Genomic DNA, 19892 nt, shown 5'->3' on the forward strand with positions numbered 1-19892 from the left:
ATAATTACACATGTTCCCCATCCTCTGGATCGCAGATTAATGACCTAGTTTATGTAGCAGGGCTAAGAGTGCATGCATCACTGTTCTATATTCTGCTGTGCACAGGTAAGGAAATCCAGACGACCTGTTCTACATTTTGTAGGATGTAAAGTGCTCCCTCCCCTCTTTGTATTTATTACACATGCAAAACTAGCTTTTAATTCTGGCATGTTGTTCTTGTAACAGAGAGGTCTACTGCTCTTGGCAAGCTGCAGGCCTTCTTACTATAGTGTTTTATTGTGCTGTTATTTATTTGTAGGACTGAGGTGTAAGGCATGATCGTAGCTTATTATATTTGTAATCTATTTTACAGTAATAGATCGTATAGAAACAAATCATGTTTCCTCTGCTAACTCCTTTTCCCAACTTAATGCCCCTTCCTGCACAACCCACCCATAGACCTGGGAATATATTCTTCTCCACTTCCTCTCTACCCTGGTCATGTTCCTAGAATGTGTTCTTTATACTAGTATAACTGAAAAGGTCTGTGCGCCCCCTTTTTTTTTGTTTAATCAATGAAGACCAAAGTCATCTCAATGTACTCAAAGGTGGCGTGCTGACCTGGTTGGAGGATTGCCAACCCGAAATCAGGAAAATAAGCTAGAGGGAAACCACTGGTATACCAGGTGCTCTGCAGAATTAAATTATAAACATATCTCTATAATAAACAATTGATATGAAACATTTGCATCAAGTAATTTAAACATGAAGCAGGAATCTGAAGTCTACTGTGGTTTACACTGTACGTGAATTACTCCAAGACACAAAATGTAGAATCAGAACGCGGTTTGTATTAAACATAGCATACAAACACTGTGAGATATTGTGATTTTCCTTATTTATACTAGTAAATGGTGTATTTTTTTTTGATTGGTAGAGGAGGCCATCTAGCTTTTTGCTTCATCTGGTGCTGGCTATCCTCCAACTATATTAAATACTGAACTTATGTATTGTATCCAGCTCTGTTAGGGTTCAGGTTTTTTAAAGATTACATTTAATATTTGCTTGTTTGTTTACATTTAGAACATATTTTTAACCAAAGATGGAACAGTCCAGTTGGGAGACTTTGGAATTGCTAGAGTCCTTAACAGGTAACTCAGTACCAACTGTACTCCATATTAATGTTATAAGGTGTTTTGTTGTAAACCCTTCGTTGTGATTCTGTATGCACTCATAATTAATAGTGTCTCTGATCAGGGTACATAATCTTTTTTTCTTCTTCTTTCATTCCCCTTTCTTCTAGTACTGTTGAACTGGCCCGTACTTGCATAGGCACACCGTACTATTTGTCACCTGAAATCTGTGAAAACAGACCATATAATAATAAGAGGTATGTTGCAAAGAAAAGGTTATCTTAGCTCGTCCATAATGTTTGTATGATCTGGAATATATATCCTTACGTGCAATACTGCAGCTGAAACATCCAACACGTTCTTATTGCATCGTGGTATGTGAGAGATGTGTGTGTGTGTGTGTGTGGGTGTGTGTGTGTGTACACACACTCACTCACTCACTCACTCTCTCACTCTCTCACTCTCACTCTCTCCACAGGTTCTCTCCCTGTAAAAGGATCGCAGCACTCTTGGGGGTGGTTTACAATACATTTTTATTCGTAAACCTCACAGCATAGCAAAGACGCGTTTCGGCATCGGCCTTCGCCAATTTATTATACAAATGCGCGAGGCCTACATCATTCATTTATAATCAATTGCATGTGAACATTTCATAGTAATCAACAAAGGACACTAGCACGCCCATTACTGGTGCCGCCATCTTGTAACGTGCAAATGCTATAATATATACACGGTGGAGTCCCGCAACAATTCATGTTTTAGAATTCATCTATAAATAAGTGAACCAAAAAGTGATTCGATCATATCTCGCCCTGGATGGGCTATATCCACACCTGTGTCCCACTTTTCTTAAAATCTAGCCCTGTATGGGCCATGCAATCAAATATTACATTGTTTATACAAGCATACATTCCATAAATCATACTTCATGACAAAATACATGACCATCCGATCATATGCTCCTGGCAAAACATCTAATTCTAATTACTCATGAGTCAATTGAGTTACCATGAAGGTCAGCCGACCAAACTAGATATAAAGGTAAGAAAACATTTCATTGAATACACATTACCCCAAATGCACAGCCAATTCCTCATGCATATTCACCCCATTGGAATCGCGATACATTATAGACCTGCAGAGTAAAACACTGTTGGGGTTGAATATGCATGAGGAATTGGCTGTGCATTTGGGGTAATGTGTATTCAATGAAATGTTTTCTTACCTTTATATCTAGTTTATCTAGTTTATCGAATCAATCACAGCATGCAGCTTTTGGGATTGGCTGTAAAAGACCCAATCACCATCAAAAAAGGTATACATGGGGTCAGCCGGCTGAAGCTGGGTGAATTCTCTGGCCTAAATGGCTTCACAAGAGCCTTTATGGGGCATTTTGTATACCCTTGGCACCCATTTTTAATGCCACTCTTTAACTCTTTTTGGAAACTCCGGAGTAGTCTCCGATTCGATGATAAATCCAGAAGTAATAGTATTAACCAAACTTGGCTAGGATTCAATCCTTTGCGGATCTTGTTGACCCATTCCTTCCTCGATCTGGGTACAGTAATAACCCAACAAGGCTAGGATCCAATCCTTTGCGGACCTTGTCAACCCATTCCTTCTACAATCTAGAAGTGAAACTAATTACAGGGATCCTGGCGGCCCGATTAGGACCTTCGATGTCCAACCTTGTAGATCCATACCAAGCAGGCTTTATTAATGGCTGCCAGTGCTGTGATCCTACAAAGAAAATACTACACATTATAGAGAACCTGCAGTCCATAATGTAGATTTACAGAGTGACCTGCGATGAATGCCCCCATCACCTCTCATTTGTTTTTAATCTTGACCTTGTCACCTGCACTATGCAGGATCCATGGGAACAAAGACATATAAACAATCCATGTGCGATAACTATAACATGGTCTTCCTCACAAACCCATCTGTAGGTCTGCGAGGAATACACTCAATCGATTAATATTGACTTTGGGGTAAGCCTTTCTAAAGACACTCCAATATCTTACCTCCCATGTAAAGTATGCACACATTACCTCAAATAAATCTTGATGAAAAATGACCGGTCAGATCTCATATTATTTAAAGCAAAAAATGCAATTGCCTGAAAATGTTTCTTCGCAAAATATGTCCTCCATAGTATTCTTAAGAAGGTTCGCTGTCTTCAGTAACTGATCCACTATGTCATCCACAAAGTTTAATGGTTTTTGTAAAAAAATAAATACACTCATAAAATGTACTTAATTGTACTGCAAGTGGTCCGTTTGTTTTGATTCATTGTTCTTAATTCTGACACAGTTAATTAAACATTTACCAGATCTGTTGCCAGCATTTAAGCAGTAGCTGAATTTCAAACAGGTTTACTTGCTGTTTCAACCAGGACTGATTGTATTTGCTTCATAGATTTAGCTCACACAAGAAACATATTATTGTATTTTCTTTCTAAATATTTTTTTTAAATGTATAAAACGTTAACATCAAGCATTTGTGGATGTGTTCAGCTTGGTTGTATGGCTGAAACATGCATGCCATCACAACAAATGCCATAACGTGGGTTTTACAATTTGTGCCTTTTGACCATGCATGCCCTTACTCACAAACTTATACAATGAGTATGCCTTTACCATGCATGCCTTTACTACGAAAATGTAAGTATTTCACAGCTAAGTATAAAGCCTTTTCATAAATAAAAAAACATCCCTGCGCAAAAATAACCACATACACATATATATCTATATCCTAGTGACAGTCACCACTAGGCAGTTATAGTTAGAACCTAGTTTCCATAGTAAAGGCATCTTTTGACTTTCCTATATCTTTTGCACCTTTTAATGAATATTCACAAAAGTTTCCTAAAAAGTGTCAAGTTGGGTCTTGTTGTGCATGGAAAGTTTTGGGGTGATCCATCAAGTGGGGGCCGATAAAATGGTGGGATAAAAAAATATGCGTTTTACCATGTTAATTGCCATAGTAATTTTATATAGGACTACAACCTGAACCACGGAACGGAATTACACCAAATCTGGCAGAAAGCTAGATGTTCATACAGAAAGCCACCTTTTTGTTATTTGGTGTAAATCCGTTCAGTAGTGTTTAAGATAATAAATAAAAGAACAAATTTGAATATCTAGGGACTCTGACTCTTCGCAACTCCATCGCGTAGCTTTGCGAACCCACCTATCTGCAGCAGTGCTGTTATTGGCTGGCTGCAACCTTTGTAGAAAGTTGCGACTGCCTTTTTACATGCTGGGACATGGTCCCAGGGGTTGAAAATATATTTTGTAAATTATAGAAGGGGTCAGGATAGACGTATTCTAAACCCATGGATGCATTGTAGTGGTATCTGAGGGACCCCTTATGAGTCAAAATTTCTTAAACCTTTTTTTTATATTCACGCATGGGAATTTGCTGAGCCGTCGTGACAATCTGTGCGAGTCACCTTGTACCGTTGTGGCAGATTAGCGAAATTTTCCAAAAACAAAAATATTTTACATTCACACACTCACCAACACACTAATGCACCCACTCCGACAATTATACATTCAGTTACAGTTTCACTCAGACACGGACGAACTCACTCACAGGCCACTAAAACACTGGTGCACCCACTCGCAGACCCACCAAAACATTGGTGCACCCACTTGCTGACCCACTCACAGAACTATTTCTACACTCACGCACCCACTCACAGACCCACTCAAATACAAACACACCCATTCGCATCCCGCTCTAGAACAGATGCACCCACTGAGAGACCCACTCAGACACTGACGTACCCACTACCACACCCACTCGGATTTATTCACCCACTCACAGACCGACTGAAAGACTAACACCCCCACTTACAGACCCCATTTGACACTCTCACAGCTACTCACAGAGCTGTTGCCACATGCATCGAGTCAAACACAAATCCTAAATGTGCTATTGTGCATTGAATGTGCGCTTTTGCTTTGCGAAGTCATGATGGATTCTAATGGATTTTAATAAAACATTATTGTGGGGATTTACTGGTGGTTGCCGCACGCCGTCACGTCACATGATCTGCCACTGAAGTGGGCGTTGGCCCGAAACGCATCTGGCAGGAAAACCAACAAGCATTGGAAATGCAATAGGGCTCGCATTAGGAAAGTTTGAGCTATTGGTCTTATAAATGAAATTTATTTTTTGGAATGGCAAAATAAATGCTTTGTCACCTATAGCATTTGTAATGCAACATGTTTTGTATTTGTTACTTAGATGTATTGATATTACAAATAACAATGGCTTTTAATTTTTTTAAATAATTAATACTTAAATAATTTATTTAATTTGTAATGGCAATAGCTTAAACTTTTGTAAATAACTTTTGTGAAGATTATGTTCAGTGTTTTTTATTGTGACGAAAATCCAAGAACAGAAGTGAAATATTAACATCTTTTTGTGATTTGTAATAAAGCGTGAAAGCTTGAAAACAGCTTGAAACATTGAAAGAACATATTTGAACCAGTGATGCTGTGGTTACGCTGAGTGATTCTGTGGTGGTGCTGAGTGATTCTGTGGTGGTGCTGAGTGATTCTGTGGTGGTGCTGAGTGATTCTGTGGTGGTGCTGAGTGATGCTGTGGTTGCGCTGAGTGATGCTGTGGTTGCGCTGAGTGATGCTGTGGTTGCGCTGAGTGGTGCTGTGGTTGCGCTGAGTGATGCTGTGGTTGCGCTGAGTGATGCTGTGGTTGCGCTGAGTGGTGTGTGCATCGGTGGAGCTTAGTGGGTGCATTGGTGGAGCTGTGTGGTGGGTGCATCGGTGGAGCTGTGTGGGTGGAGCTGTGTGGTGGGTGCATTGGTGGAGCTGTGTGGTGGGTGCATTGGTGGAGCTGTGTGGTGGGTGCCTCGGTGGAGCTCTGTGGTGGGTGCATCGGTGGAGCTGTGTGGTGGGTGCATCGGTGGAGCTTAGTGGGTGCAATGGTGGAGCTGTGTGGTGGGTGCATTGGTGGAGCTGTGTGGTGGGTGCCTCGGCAAAGCTGTGTGGTGGGTGCATCGGTGGAGCTGTATGGTGGGTTGGCAGGCGCATTGGCAGAGGTCGAGCCCTAAAAAGGGGAAAAAAGATGGCCACTGAGATTTTGAAAGGTCAGTCACAAGAGTAAATGCACCAGATTCTGTTACATAAGAAATCTTACATTAACAAAATGTGGCTGAACATTTAAAACAAATTAAATAACAAACCCTGGAGTTTAGGATAACATCTGGTTCAATATAAAAATGGGTCGGCAGTGGTTGTTCCTTAAAGCCTCCAACAAAGCTACAAAACAGGATAAGTTACATCACACCATGGAGGCCAATATTTAACTGCTCGAATCGGAGTTGCTGACATGCTAGCCCATGAACTATGGATCGAAAGGCATCTGGGATCTGCGCCTCAGCCAAGGAGAGGACACGGGGCTTTCAAATAGCCAGGCATTGTTTAAGAGCAAACTAGTAGCCTGGCAGCTGCAATTTGTTCTTCTTCCAAAACATCAAAATACAAAACGAGTCTGGGAGAAGGCAGACAAGCCCTCGGCATTGCTGTGGTGGGGAGGGGGGGGGGGGTGGCGGGGAGAGGCAAGAAGGGAAGAATAGGGGAGAGTAAGGGTGACGAGACGCATGGGGAGCAGCAGCCTTTGATGTGCTGTCCGGCCTTGGGCAGTGAATAATTAGGGGAGGAGAAATGCCAGAGCGCACGGGCGGTTAACTAATGAGGCAGTAAAAAAACAAGCAAACTCCGTTGTACACCAAAAAAAATAACGTTTATATTTAGGGTTACTGATAAGGGATATTCTTGTACTTTAATGTATCTAACTTGTACTCTCAATTTTACAAGAAGATTCCTGCAAGATCATATCCAAAACCTATGCATGTAAAATGCTCTGTTCACCCACATTGTTCGCCCTGTAATGTGTATCCAGCACTACAAGCTTTCTAAATTTCGATTAATAAAACTGCATTAATGCAGATCTTGAAAATCAATATTTGATTCGAGAAAGTGCAGCAAATGCAGAGTGAGGTGAGGACCTCCTTGTTGTAACTCTCAATTAAAACGAGCATCTGAGCTCTTCTAGGCTCTCCGCGCTCTGGAATATTTCGCATTTAGACACAAAAGTGAGGGCTCGAGGCTCGATGTTGGGAAGAAGCATTAAGAATGGCTTCGCTGTAAGGAGTACTTCTGTTTCATAATCATATGCAGTGCATTAGGGCAAGAGTGATGAAGGCCCACTTAAATATGTTTCCGCCGCCCAACATAATCCCTCACATGTGCAAAGTCAATTGTGTATTTCAAAAGAGGAGCAGCCCATGGAAGGCGCTACAGTGCCTCGATGCGAAGAGTTGTAAGAAGCACTACGAAGCGCTATGTAACTGAAGATGATCAAATAAGGCAATCTGATCAAGCTATTCGCCTTCCGAACACGATTCGGCGCCTCGCCAGTAATAGGAAGCGCTATATGAATCACTATGAAGCGCTATGTAATGGAGCATGATAAAGTAAGACAGTCTGATAGCGCTATTCATTTTGATAAAGCATGAGCTAACCAAGTTCCGAAGAAACGTATTAAACACAAATAAATTGTGATGGGTTAATCAAGGCTGGCAAAAATCTTCTGGGTGTCACCTAGAAACCGGACTTTCAAATTCAGCAAAATCCTGGGAGTGTGTGTCGGAGATGAGAGCGAGGAGAAAGTGAGGCGGCGGGGAGAGGAAAACAAGAGTACATGCGACTGCAGAGACAGGCAAATAATAAGTGGAGATAGGCAAGACAGACAGGCATGGACGCGGCCGTGCGGTGACAAACGCGCTGGAAGGAGAAATGCAGAGCGCACACTGAGAAGCTTGTGGGTGGGAGGCTGGGCTGCCTTTAATGTGGTAATGCGAGGCACGCAGGCAGGCGGCTGGTGGCATTGTGCACGCGCTTTTTAGGGCTTGCGCTTGCGCTTGCGCAATGACCTAAAAAGCACATTCACTGCATGGAATCGCCAGTGGTTAAACTCTGGATAAGCCACTATAGAGCTTCGCCAGCTATGCGAAAGCACATCAGCAGGCGAGCCCTAAAAAGGACTTTGTTCACAGCTTGTGCCCTTGCTCTGCGTAATCTCCCCCTGGGAGTGCATCCCATCTAGGGGCAACCCTTCTTTTTTTGATGTATAGCTGCCAGCCCGGTCGCGGGATTGCACCACTGCGAAATACTTGCGGGTCCGCCGATGCCTTATTTGGGCAGCTAACTGTGGAACAGGAGATGCCTGTTATTTGCGGAGTGCCTGCGGTAACATTGGCAATCCTTTTAAAGATATTTTTGAATGTGAGTGGCGGCGGCGACCCACTTGGATTTTACTGAACCGTGTCTGGCAGGAAAACCAAAAAGGACTTTATTCACGGCTTGTTCCCTTGCTCTGGCGTAATCTCCACCTGGGAGTGCATCCCACCTAGGGAAAACCCCTCTATTTTTTGATGTATAGTGGCCAACCCGGTCGCGGGATTGCACCACCGCTAAATACTTGCAGGTCCGTGGCTGCCTTATTTGGGCAGCTCACCGTGGAACAGGAGGTGCCTGTTATTTGCGGGGTGCCTGTTGGAACATCGGCAATCCTGGCAGGAATACCAAAAAGGACTTTGTTCACGGCTTATGCCCTTGCTCTTGCGTAATCTCCATCTGGGAGTGCATCCCACCTAGGGGCAACCCTTCTATTTTTGATATATTAATTGAAAAAACCATAGGTTTAACACCAGTTATAGTTAGCTGAACATTTTACTCATACAAAACCATTGAAATTCCCACGTTATAGTTAGTTGGACTCACTATAACTCGCGCGCCCGCAATCCACTGCTGATGATGTCACATATTACATCATTCATGACATGGTCAGTGACATCACTGATGACATCATCCGGTGAATGTGGTTTGCTTCGTTATTTAAATATGCATTATATATATATAGCAATTTGCATTGAAGAATGAGTGGATGTATAAGTGTCTGGATGAAGGATTTAGTTGGTGCGTGATTGACTGTATGAGTGAGTGATTAAATGTGTCTTACTGAATGCATGGGTTAGTGACTAAACTGTCTGAATGTGTGCATCAGTATGTCTGTTGTTGTGTAAGCTGCTGCAGGTATTGATCAGTAGCTATATGAGTGGCTATATGGAATAGTGATTGGTTGCCCAAGTATTTGTATGGGAGACTGAGTGTGTGTGTGTGGGTGGCTGGGAGGTGTGTGACTCTGTGCATAGATGTGTGAGCAGTTGATTTACTAGGTGTATGGGTGCAAGAGTGCATGAGGAAACAGCTGTATGGGCGGTTGACTGTGTGCATGGATGTGTTGGTGAGTGAATGGATATCTCAGTGCTCCATGTCCAAGTAAGTACATATGTAAAACACAGTGCATGTGAGAGTTGGCATATATAAATGACTATACATGAGAGCCAGTGATTGTGCGAGTGGCTGTATGGATCAATGTGTACTTGTATCAGTGATTGCATAAGAGAGTAAGTATGTGTTAGTATATGATTCAATAATTAAGGTGTTGTCTGTATAACTGTATAGATGAGGAAATGGGAGTGTGATTGATTCTTTGCGTGACTGAATAGGTGTGTGAGTAACTCCATGGATGAGTGGCAGTTTTTGAGTGTCTGTATAGGTGTATGAGTGCATATGATAGTGTTGTATTGATGAGTGACTGTATGTATGAGTGATTGTATGGGTGAATGAGTGGATGTGTGTGTAGACCTAGGAATCAGTGAGTGCGTATGTGGTAACTGGTATTGGTGTGTCAATGGTTTCAAGAATGGTAGTCTGTATTTGACACCGGGTGTATCAAAGGTTATATTAGAGTTTTAGGAGGTGCATCGTATTATCACATGAATGATGTCATCAGTGTTGTGATCAGTGATGTCATTTGGGATGACATCAGTGATGTCACTGACCATGTCATGAATGATGTAATATGTGACATCATCAGCAGTGGATTGCGGGCGCGCGAGTTATAGTGAGTCCAACTAACTATAACTTGGGAATTTCAATGGCTTTGTAGGAGTAAAATGTTCAGCTAACTATAACTGGTGTTAAACCTATGGTTATTTCAGTGAATTTCAAAGGTTTTTTAAATGCCATTTCCTAACTATAACGAGTGTTAAACCTATGGTTTTTTCAGTGAATTTCAAAGGTTTTTTGAAAGCTAATTCCTTACTATAACGAGTTTGTCACCTATGATTTTTACAGTGAATTATAAATTTTTTTAATAAACAAATATATTTTTTCTAAAATAATTTTTTTTAATTTTTTTCTAAAATTAATTTTTTAATGTATTTTTCCTGTTTTTTTTTTAACCATTTTACCTCGGAGCGCTCTGGGTGCGCGCACCCGTACACGTAGCAAGAGCGCTATTCCCGCGTGCGAAAAAATATATAATTATGTATTTAAAGTAAATAATAATGCAAGACATTCAGTGGCATACTCATAAAAGTACTAATTTTCATTTTTAATAACGTCAATCAGGCGCACCGCGTAAGCGGCCCCGGAAGCGCCTACGTACGTGCCGCGTAAGCGCCCCCGGAAGCGCTCCGAGCGCGAAGCGTAAGCGCGTCAAGTCATGTGACCTTAAAATAACACTTTTCATTGGTTAACAGTTTTTTTTACAACTAATGAAAACCCCTCCCATTTCCTTCACTACCTCTTTCACTTTGGAGAGAGCAAGACCTATTCCCTTCTTCTTTTCAATTCTTTGCAAAAAATGGCTGCAAGACCACCAAGCAGCAGTGATGACTCTGATGAGTTTCTCCAGGAGCTACCTCCTCAGCCAAAAGTGAAGCAGCACTTCATCTGGAAGTTTTTTACCATTCCAGAAGGGAGAAGAAGGTAAATGCTCCTAAGGTGGATTGTAAGATCTGCCACACTATTCTGTCTCGTGGTGACCCGAGAAAAAAATACAGCTTTGGTAACTCTACCATGATCAGGCATGTGCAAAGGAGGCACCCCCAGAACTATGCCCGGTAGAGTGTCAGGGACCTGGCACAGAATGCACCAAGAGATGGCGCCTAGACTTCCACCGGAGGAGCAACATCATCGGGGACAGGAAGTGCAGTCGAGCTGATACCAAACATTCAGCCTGTTTTTACTAACATTACCATTAGGTGTAAGCAGTGTAACGAACTGCTTTGTTATGGAGAGCAGAGTATCCTACTAATTGTTCGAAAAAGAGAAGAACACCGCTGCCCTCTCCAGCCCTAATTTTCCCCTTCTTTTTGCTCCTGTTGAGCAGTTTGGCATTCCCTATTTTTTTTTTTGTTCTGAATTTTTTTTTTTTTTAAAGCGTTCGGAAAAAGTAAAAAATAAAAATTAAAAAAAAGTAAAAAAGAAGAAAAAAACATTTCTTTTTAGAACTACCTCCAATTCTCCAAAAAGTCCTATATTCTTTATATATTGTAAAGGAGTGTGTGGTGCGCACAGGGTGCGCGTACCGGTGAGCGTACATGGGAACGCACCCAGCGCTTACCCCGCGAAAATTGCAAAAAAAAAAAAAAACAAGTTTTTTTGCCCTTCAGGGTCCTTCTAGGCCCCCCTCAGAAAACCTAGGGGGTCAGGGGGTGTGTACCCTGCCCCCTTTTAATCATTTCCCCCTTTTTATTTCCACCTCTTGTGTCTCGATTCTACAGAGACACAAGATGGCGGACTGTTTAGAATGTCGACAGCCAATCACCTTTCCGCTCGCGCACTCCCGTAGCGCGCCGGGTGCGCTCCCCGGTACGCGTACCGGTGAGCGCTCGGAGCGCGCCTATAGATATATGTGTTTTTGAAGTTAATTTTCAAAAAAATACTGGAGCAAATTTCACCAAATATAGCAAAGGCACATCTGCGTACCAGTCCCTACAATTTTGCAAAGTTTGGAGTAATTCCGTTCAGCGGTTCAGGCTGTAGCCTTGTCAATTCGTCCTATGGAAATTAACATGGGGAAAACACGTTTTGGGACCCCCCTTTTTTCTCAGCCCCCACTTCACGAATCCCCCCGAAACTTTCAGGGAAGGAGCAGTGCGGAGCTGGCCTAAATTTTGGAATATTACACGCAAATTCCTCAACCGGCGCCGAAGTTATTCCCAATAGAATGTTGCGGATTTCCTATGGTAGCTAGGTCCTAACTATAACTTCCTACTGGCGACCGCCAGTAGGTAATATATATATATATATATATATATATTTAGTTATAAGTGCATGTTAAATGAAATATAGTATGGATAATAGTTACATATCCTGTAACATACCCAAATAGGAGCTGAAATACTCGATTATATATGAAGTGAAGTGGTCATGGAGGTAGTCACCCATTTGAACAGTAACTGATGTATGCATGTAAACAGCCTGTTATAGAGCCATTTGGACAATTAAACAGTCCCTAACAAATATAGTTACATACGGAGTCAAACATATCTCAGGCCTGCTACCGCAGAGCCTTTGTGTTCAGTTCTACTCTAAGGTTAAGTTGGCATTTAACACTCCGTGCCAAGCTCTAAACATCCCTTCTACTACATATAAATAACAACGTGCATTGTAAGTGGGTTGCGTTGTTCAGACATATTCATTGTTCTACCCGTGTTCCAAAGACAATGTTGTTCGGCGGTCGTGGCATTTGCTAGTTCCCATCACAATATGCAACTTGTCTAAGTAATATTCATTAGGCATGTTATTTTGCACCCCCTGTGAATGGGCAACTTACAATGTCACCTATTAGTACATTTGCCGCTGTTGTTGTAAAGCTTTATTCGAGATATATACTCATAAAAGCACATACATACATTTAAAAATACATGTTAATTAAAATCCGTATTTCATACATATCAATACATTTAGGTTTAAAGTATTTTATTCATTCAGTGTGACACATCCAAACTTATATACAGCAATATAAGATCAACAAATGAAAAGGAGCAAAAGTTTGGCATGTCACAACATTTTAGCCCAAACATTCCCCACCACCCCAACGTCCCAATGCCCCCCCAACTCCCCCCCACTGTCTAGTGCGCTACTAACATGCAGCCTTTCTCCCGAGACTATAGGCAATTGGGGAGGAGGATCTCATCCCTCTCACTGATCTGGCACTGGTGGGCTCGTAAGCCGCAGGAGGCGGAGGTACCTCGGGCAAGTGAGCTCCCTGAATTCCGTGAGCAGCAAAGAGTGAAATGGTTGCCACAGTTCGTTAAATTGCGTTACATCCCCAGCCACCACCAAAGACAATTTCTCCATCCCCAGCACATGCCAAAGTCTGTGGAGCCAGCCCGTTATCGTGGGTACTGTGTCTGTACGCCAATGTATCAAGATATTCTGAACAGCAGAGCCAAGTGCAATGGCGATCTGTCTGCCTCTTCTGGACTTGAGAGGATACATTAGAGCATTTGGGAGTCCTAGCAGGGTATATGCCGGGAAGCGCGGGAGTTCTATGCCGAAATGAGAGTCAATTTCATCCAGCACTTCCTTCCAGTAATCAGTTAAGAGAGGACAGTCCCAGAGAATGTGTGTGAGCGTGCCCCGATGTCCGCACCCCCGCCAGCACGTGTCTGTCCTACTATGGTCGAACTCATGAATCCGCTCAGGCGTATAATACCAGTAGGTGGACACTTTGGTAAAAGTATCTGAGAGGCCCATATGATAGGCTGAGTGGCGCGCCCTATAAGATATGTGGTCCCACTCCTTGGGGCTAAGTGTCCTCCCAAGCTCCCGTTCCCATCTAACCCTCCCTGGATTCTGGAAGTGTGTAGAGGGTAGTTGCAAAAACTTATACAGGTCCGAGATTAGTTTCGAGTCCGATGTACGGGACAACCGCCATCTCTCACACGGTGAGAGCATCCTATCCGCCACCTCCCGCACCTGTGGCTGAAGGGCCCAATGCCGAACCTGCATGTAACGGTGTCTTTCCGTTTCAGGGAGTGAGAATTCCTGCCTAAATTGTGTGAACGGGATGATACCCTCGGGGCCATACAGATGACATAAAGCTCTGCATCCTGCCTGCCGCCAATGTGTGAAAGCTCCCTTCTCCATCCCGGGGGTGAAGGCAGGATTATCCACTAGCGGCGAAAGGGGCGAAGGAAACGTGGTAAGGTCATACCTAAGGTAGGTCGCATCCCAAACCCGCAAAGGTACTCTAGTAATGAAGGATGCGTAAAGATTCTTAGGCCGATGAGTCCGGTGCAGGAACTGTATCTCCTGCAGAGGCCGCCCCGCCACCGCTTGGTCTTGGAAAAGCCAGTGCTTATCCGACTCCCACCTGCACCATTCGACCAAGTACCTCAATTGCGTCGCCTGAAAGTATTTCCGGAAGTCGGGAATGCCCAGGCCTCCAGCGTCAGGAGACAAAAGAGAAAGGGTCCTGCGTAGCCTAGGCTTTTCCCCCTGCCAAATGAAACGGGCTACGTCTGACTGCAATTGCTGTAACCACCCCTTCGGCTGCAGCAGCGGCAGGGCCCTGAATAAGTAGAGCACTCGTGGCAAGATCGTCATCTTGACGACAGCAATCCTACCCAACCAGGAAAGGATGCCGCGATTCCAGCGGCCTAGCTCGGCTTTGATCTTGGCACCCAAGGCCAAGTAGTTGGCTGAGACCATGGCTGGCAACGTGGGGGCAATCTGAATCCCTAAATACGGTATCGCCTCCGAGGACCAAAGTAACGGGAACCTGTTCTGCAAGTACGCCTTGGTATCAGGCGCCAGGGATATATCCAAAGCCACCAACTTCCCTATATTTACTTTAAAGCCCGAGACCGTGCCGAATGCTGCCAGTTCTTCCATACAGGCCGGAAGTGATGTCCGGGGTGTGGCCAATGTGAAGATGACATCATCAGCGTAGAGACTAACCGCATGGGTAAAACTACCCATCCGTATCCCCTCCACCGCCGGTAGAGTCCGCACCCGCTGAGCGAGCGGCTCCATGTAGAGAGCGAAGAGCAGGGGTGAAAGTGGACAGCCCTGCCTTGTGCCTCTCCAAATGGGGAAGGCTGCGGAGGTATGGCCGTTAACCCGGACCACCGCTGAGGGCTCCTTATAGCAGTTGAGGATCATAGAGCGAAACCGTTCTCCAATACCTGCCTTCACCAGCACTTGTTCCAAGAAAGGCCAGTGCACGCGGTCGAACGCTTTTTCGGCGTCGACCGTGAGCATCATCCTCTCACCCGGAATCCGGGATGCGTTCTCCTGCAGGTGGACCACCCGTTTTGTATTATCCACCGTCTGCCGTCCCGGAACAAAACCCGCCTGATCCGGATCAACAAGGCCGGGCAGATGAAGCGCCAGGAGGCTTGCCAAGATCCCAGTATAAAGTTTCAGGTCGACATTTAGAAGAGATATCGGCCTATAAGATCCACAGTGTTTGGGATCTTTCCCCGGTTTGGGGATGACCGTGACGGAAGCCCTCAGGAGATCAGGCGGGATGGCTCCAGGTTCCGCGAAGGAATTGAAAAGGCGGGTGAGGACGGGGGCTAGCGATCCACAGAACGTCTTATAGAAGAGGGCCGAGTAGCCATCCGGGCCCGGTGCTTTGCCGTGCTTAAGCCTGGCAATGGCCGTCACTACTTCCTCTATGCTAATGTCCCTGTTTAGGTGGTCCGCCTGTATTGGGTCCAAGGAGGGCAAAGTGATCGAATCTAGGTAGGAGGTCATAGCCGGCACATCCGGCGGGTGACCCGCATAGAGGTTGCAGTAGAACTCTCGGAACGTGGCCGAAATGCAGGCGTCATCCGCCACTATACCACCCATGGGGTCAGAGAGTTCTTTCACCAACTGGCTCTGCCTAGTGGCCCGGAGTCTATTGGCCAAAAGTTTGCCACAGCGATCCCCCCCAGTATAATAAGCATGGCGTAGTCGAAGGGCCGCATATTCCGCCCGGTCCACATACAAGGCGGCAAGAAGTTTCCTTGCTTCTTTAAGCTGCCGCCAAATCCTCGGGCCACAGTTCTGCGGTGAATCAGCTCCAATTCCCGCACCCTGGCAGTGAGCTCATCCCTCTTTATCTTGCGATCCCTATTTTCGGCCGCAGAGATCGATAAGAACTCTCCTCGGAGGACCGCCTTCAAAGCTGCCCACTGGGTGGCTCTGGTAGTATCTGTGTTGTCATTGTGCGCTAAATATTCACGAAGTACCTACTCAATACGGTCCGTCACTATTTTCCTGTGGAGCAGAGTATCCCGGAGGCGCCAGACCCTCGCTGGGGCGGCAGACGGTGGCAAGCAGAAGGATGCCGCAACAGGGGCGTGATCCGATAGGGAAATAACCCCCATGTCCACGGTAGACGCAAGGGCCTGCACCGGGGAGGTGACCAGGAGGTGATCAAGCCTCGCATAGGTCTTGTGCGCGTGGGAGTAGTACGAGTAATCCCTGTCCACGGGGTGCTTATGACGCCAGAGGTCCTGGAGGTCCACCTCCGCAAGTCGCGCCTTACAACCAGCTGAGAATTCCCCGACTTGCGGGGAGCGCTGAGCCGACCTGTCGACTACCGAATCAAAGACCATGTTAAGGTCGCCCCCGAGGATAACATGCCTATCCGGCGAGGCTGAAATCTCTTCCATCGCAGACTGCAAGAACCGCTCCTGTTTGTCATTAGGACTATAAAGAGAGCCTATCGTGAATATCATGCCCCCCACCCGAAACCTATGTGCCAACATCCTCCCTTTAATTTCAGCGATTTATGAATGTGCTCCCCCCTGAAGTGTCGAGCCACTAGAATCGCTACCCCGGCTGTCTTGGTAGTACCTGAAGAAAAGAACTGCATCAGAAATTTACAAGAGCGCAGTCTATGTGTGTCCTGTGGCAATAGGTGGGTTTCCTGAAGGAGGCAAATGTCCGCTTGGGTGTTCTCCAACAGGGAAAGCACTGCTCGCCGCTTAACGGGATTGTTCAGACCCCTGACATTCAGGGTCACGATTTTAAAGGAATGAGGAGGCATAGGAAGAAATGTGTGTAAAAGCGCAGTGTCCTGCGTGGTGAATACCGTGGGTGAGCATACTCCCTCAAACTCAAACAGCAAGTCGGCCACCAACCAATAGAATGCAACGCCTCTCCCCCTTGCGCGGCGCGGCCCAGTACCAACCACCAACCCCAATGCGACCAAATCACCCGCCACATACGCGCCAACCTCACAGACCCCCTCCCCATGCTCCAACCTATCGTCACGAAGCAAAGCAAAATAGAGAAACTCAGGCAAAGCAACATTTCCTAGCACAGCGCACTGGACAACTTCTTTCCCCACACCTAACTCCCACAAACCCTCCCGGTACCCCAACACCCCAAAACAACCCCTTCCAAACCCCAAACACTGTCCCCGTCCCTCCAAAAAAAGAGTAGAGGAAACCATTGTCCTAGGCCGGCCCAAAAAGGCAAGTCTATGGGAAAGTCTCAAAAGTGGACGTCCAGCCACAACACCACCCCCGCTCCCCCCCCCCACTCCCCAAGGCCCCCAAACCTGCAGCTCAAAAAAGAAGAAGCGATGTCGATCTCCCCCCGGAGAATTCTTAGGCGGTCAAAGCAACCTCCTCTGTCGCCGTTTCTCTACCGACCTCCCGCACAGCATTATCCATCTCAGCCCGGATAGTAGGCGAGTCCGGTCTCACAGAGGAAGACGAAGACCTGCGGCCAGGGATCGATTGCCAGCCATCCCTGGTGATCCGGCGACGACGTGGAGTGGGGCCATCTTCGTCAGTCGCCGTGATGCCCAATACAGTACAGGTGTCCTGAAGGGAGCGCAGCTGATGTAATATTCTGTTCCAGCGGAAGATAATACGGAAAGGGTGGCCCCAAGAATATTGAATGTCATGCTCCCGCAAGAAATCATTTACAACAAGGGGTGGTGAGGGACAGAGTCTCTGAATTAAACAGAATACTCTCACCCAGTCAAGAGATCAGGGCTAGATCCAACACCGTTTTTTAGCTCACTGCACCATCCCAGTTTCAGAACCTGGCTGAATGCAAATTAGTCTGTTCCTGTCCCAGTGCATGATGGGAACAGGGCAAACCAAACTACAAAAGCCAATTCTTACACTGGGAAGGAAACAAGCTACCGGGGACCGGTTTCTGGCATTTCAGCCGTCTTCGGCCCGGCTTGCTTGAATCCTGATGGTGCAATGAGCAAGGGACTCACATCTGAGTATACCCTTCCACGCTTAGGGTGGACAAAAATATTTACAACAAGGGGTGGTGAGGGACAGAGTCTCTGAATTAAACAGAATACTCTCACCCAGTCAAGAGATCAGGGCTAGATCCAACACCGTTTTTTAGCTCACTGCACCATCCCAGTTTCAGAACCTGGCTGAATGCAAATTAGTCTGTTCCTGTCCCAGTGCATGATGGGAACAGGGCAAACCAAACTACAAAAGCCAATTCTTACACTGGGAAGGAAACAAGCTACCGGGGCCCGGTTTCTGGCATTTCAGCCGTCTTCGGCCCGGCTTGCTTGAATCCTGATGGTGCAATGAGCAAGGGACTCACATCTGAGTATACCCTTCCACGCTTAGGGTGGACAAAAATATTTACAACAAGGGGTGGTGAGGGACAGAGTCTCTGAATTAAACAGAATACTCTCACCCAGTCAAGAGATCAGGGCTAGATCCAACACCGTTTTTTAGCTCACTGCACCATCCCAGTTTCAGAACCTGGCTGAATGCAAATTAGTCTGTTCCTGTCCCAGTGCATGATGGGAACAGGGCAAACCAAACTACAAAAGCCAATTCTTACACTGGGAAGGAAACAAGCTACCGGGGACCGGTTTCTGGCATTTCAGCCGTCTTCGGCCCGGCTTGCTTGAATCCTGATGGTGCAATGAGCAAGGGACTCACATCTGAGTATACCCTTCCACGCTTAGGGTGGACAAAAATATTTACAACAAGGGGTGGTGAGGGACAGAGTCTCTGAATTAAACAGAATACTCTCACCCAGTCAAGAGATCAGGGCTAGATCCAACACCGTTTTTTAGCTCACTGCACCATCCCAGTTTCAGAACCTGGCTGAATGCAAATTAGTCTGTTCCTGTCCCAGTGCATGATGGGAACAGGGCAAACCAAACTACAAAAGCCAATTCTTACACTGGGAAGGAAACAAGCTACCGGGGACCGGTTTCTGGCATTTCAGCCGTCTTCGGCCCGGCTTGCTTGAATCCTGATGGTGCAATGAGCAAGGGACTCACATCTGAGTATACCCTTCCACGCTTAGGGTGGACAAAAATATTTACATCAAGGGGTGGTGAGGGACAGAGTCTCTGAATTAAACAGAATACTCTCACCCAGTCAAGAGATCAGGGCTAGATCCAACACCGTTTTTTAGCTCACTGCACCATCCCAGTTTCAGAACCTGGCTGAATGCAAATTAGTCTGTTCCTGTCCCAGTGCATGATGGGAACAGGGCAAACCAAACTACAAAAGCCAATTCTTACACTGGGAAGGAAACAAGCTACCGGGGACCGGTTTCTGGCATTTCAGCCGTCTTCGGCCCGGCTTGCTTGAATCCTGATGGTGCAATGAGCAAGGGACTCACATCTGAGTATACCCTTCCACGCTTAGGGTGGACAAAAATATTTACAACAAGGGGTGGTGAGGGACAGAGTCTCTGAATTAAACAGAATACTCTCACCCAGTCAAGAGATCAGGGCTAGATCCAACACCGTTTTTTAGCTCACTGCACCATCCCAGTTTCAGAACCTGGCTGAATGCAAATTAGTCTGTTCCTGTCCCAGTGCATGATGGGAACAGGGCAAACCAAACTACAAAAGCCAATTCTTACACTGGGAAGGAAACAA

General features: G+C 45.5%; 1 protein-coding gene across 2 annotated transcripts in view; it reads left to right on the top strand.

Annotated features, from left to right (window-relative positions):
• LOC147661202 (serine/threonine-protein kinase Nek1-like) overlaps positions 1–19892 on the top strand; it is a 1124062-nt gene that overhangs the window by 172967 nt on the left and 931203 nt on the right. For both annotated transcript variants that reach the window (XM_086951243.1, XM_086951242.1), the window contains exons 5-6: positions 1063–1130; positions 1283–1369. In XM_086951243.1, the coding sequence (XP_086807369.1) occupies positions 1063–1130; positions 1283–1369 (155 nt within the window). The remainder of the gene's footprint in view (positions 1–1062; positions 1131–1282; positions 1370–19892) is intronic.

This window comes from Lissotriton vulgaris, unplaced genomic scaffold (genome assembly GCF_964263255.1).
Source record: "Lissotriton vulgaris unplaced genomic scaffold, aLisVul1.2 SCAFFOLD_228, whole genome shotgun sequence".
NCBI lineage: Eukaryota > Metazoa > Chordata > Amphibia > Caudata > Salamandridae > Lissotriton > Lissotriton vulgaris.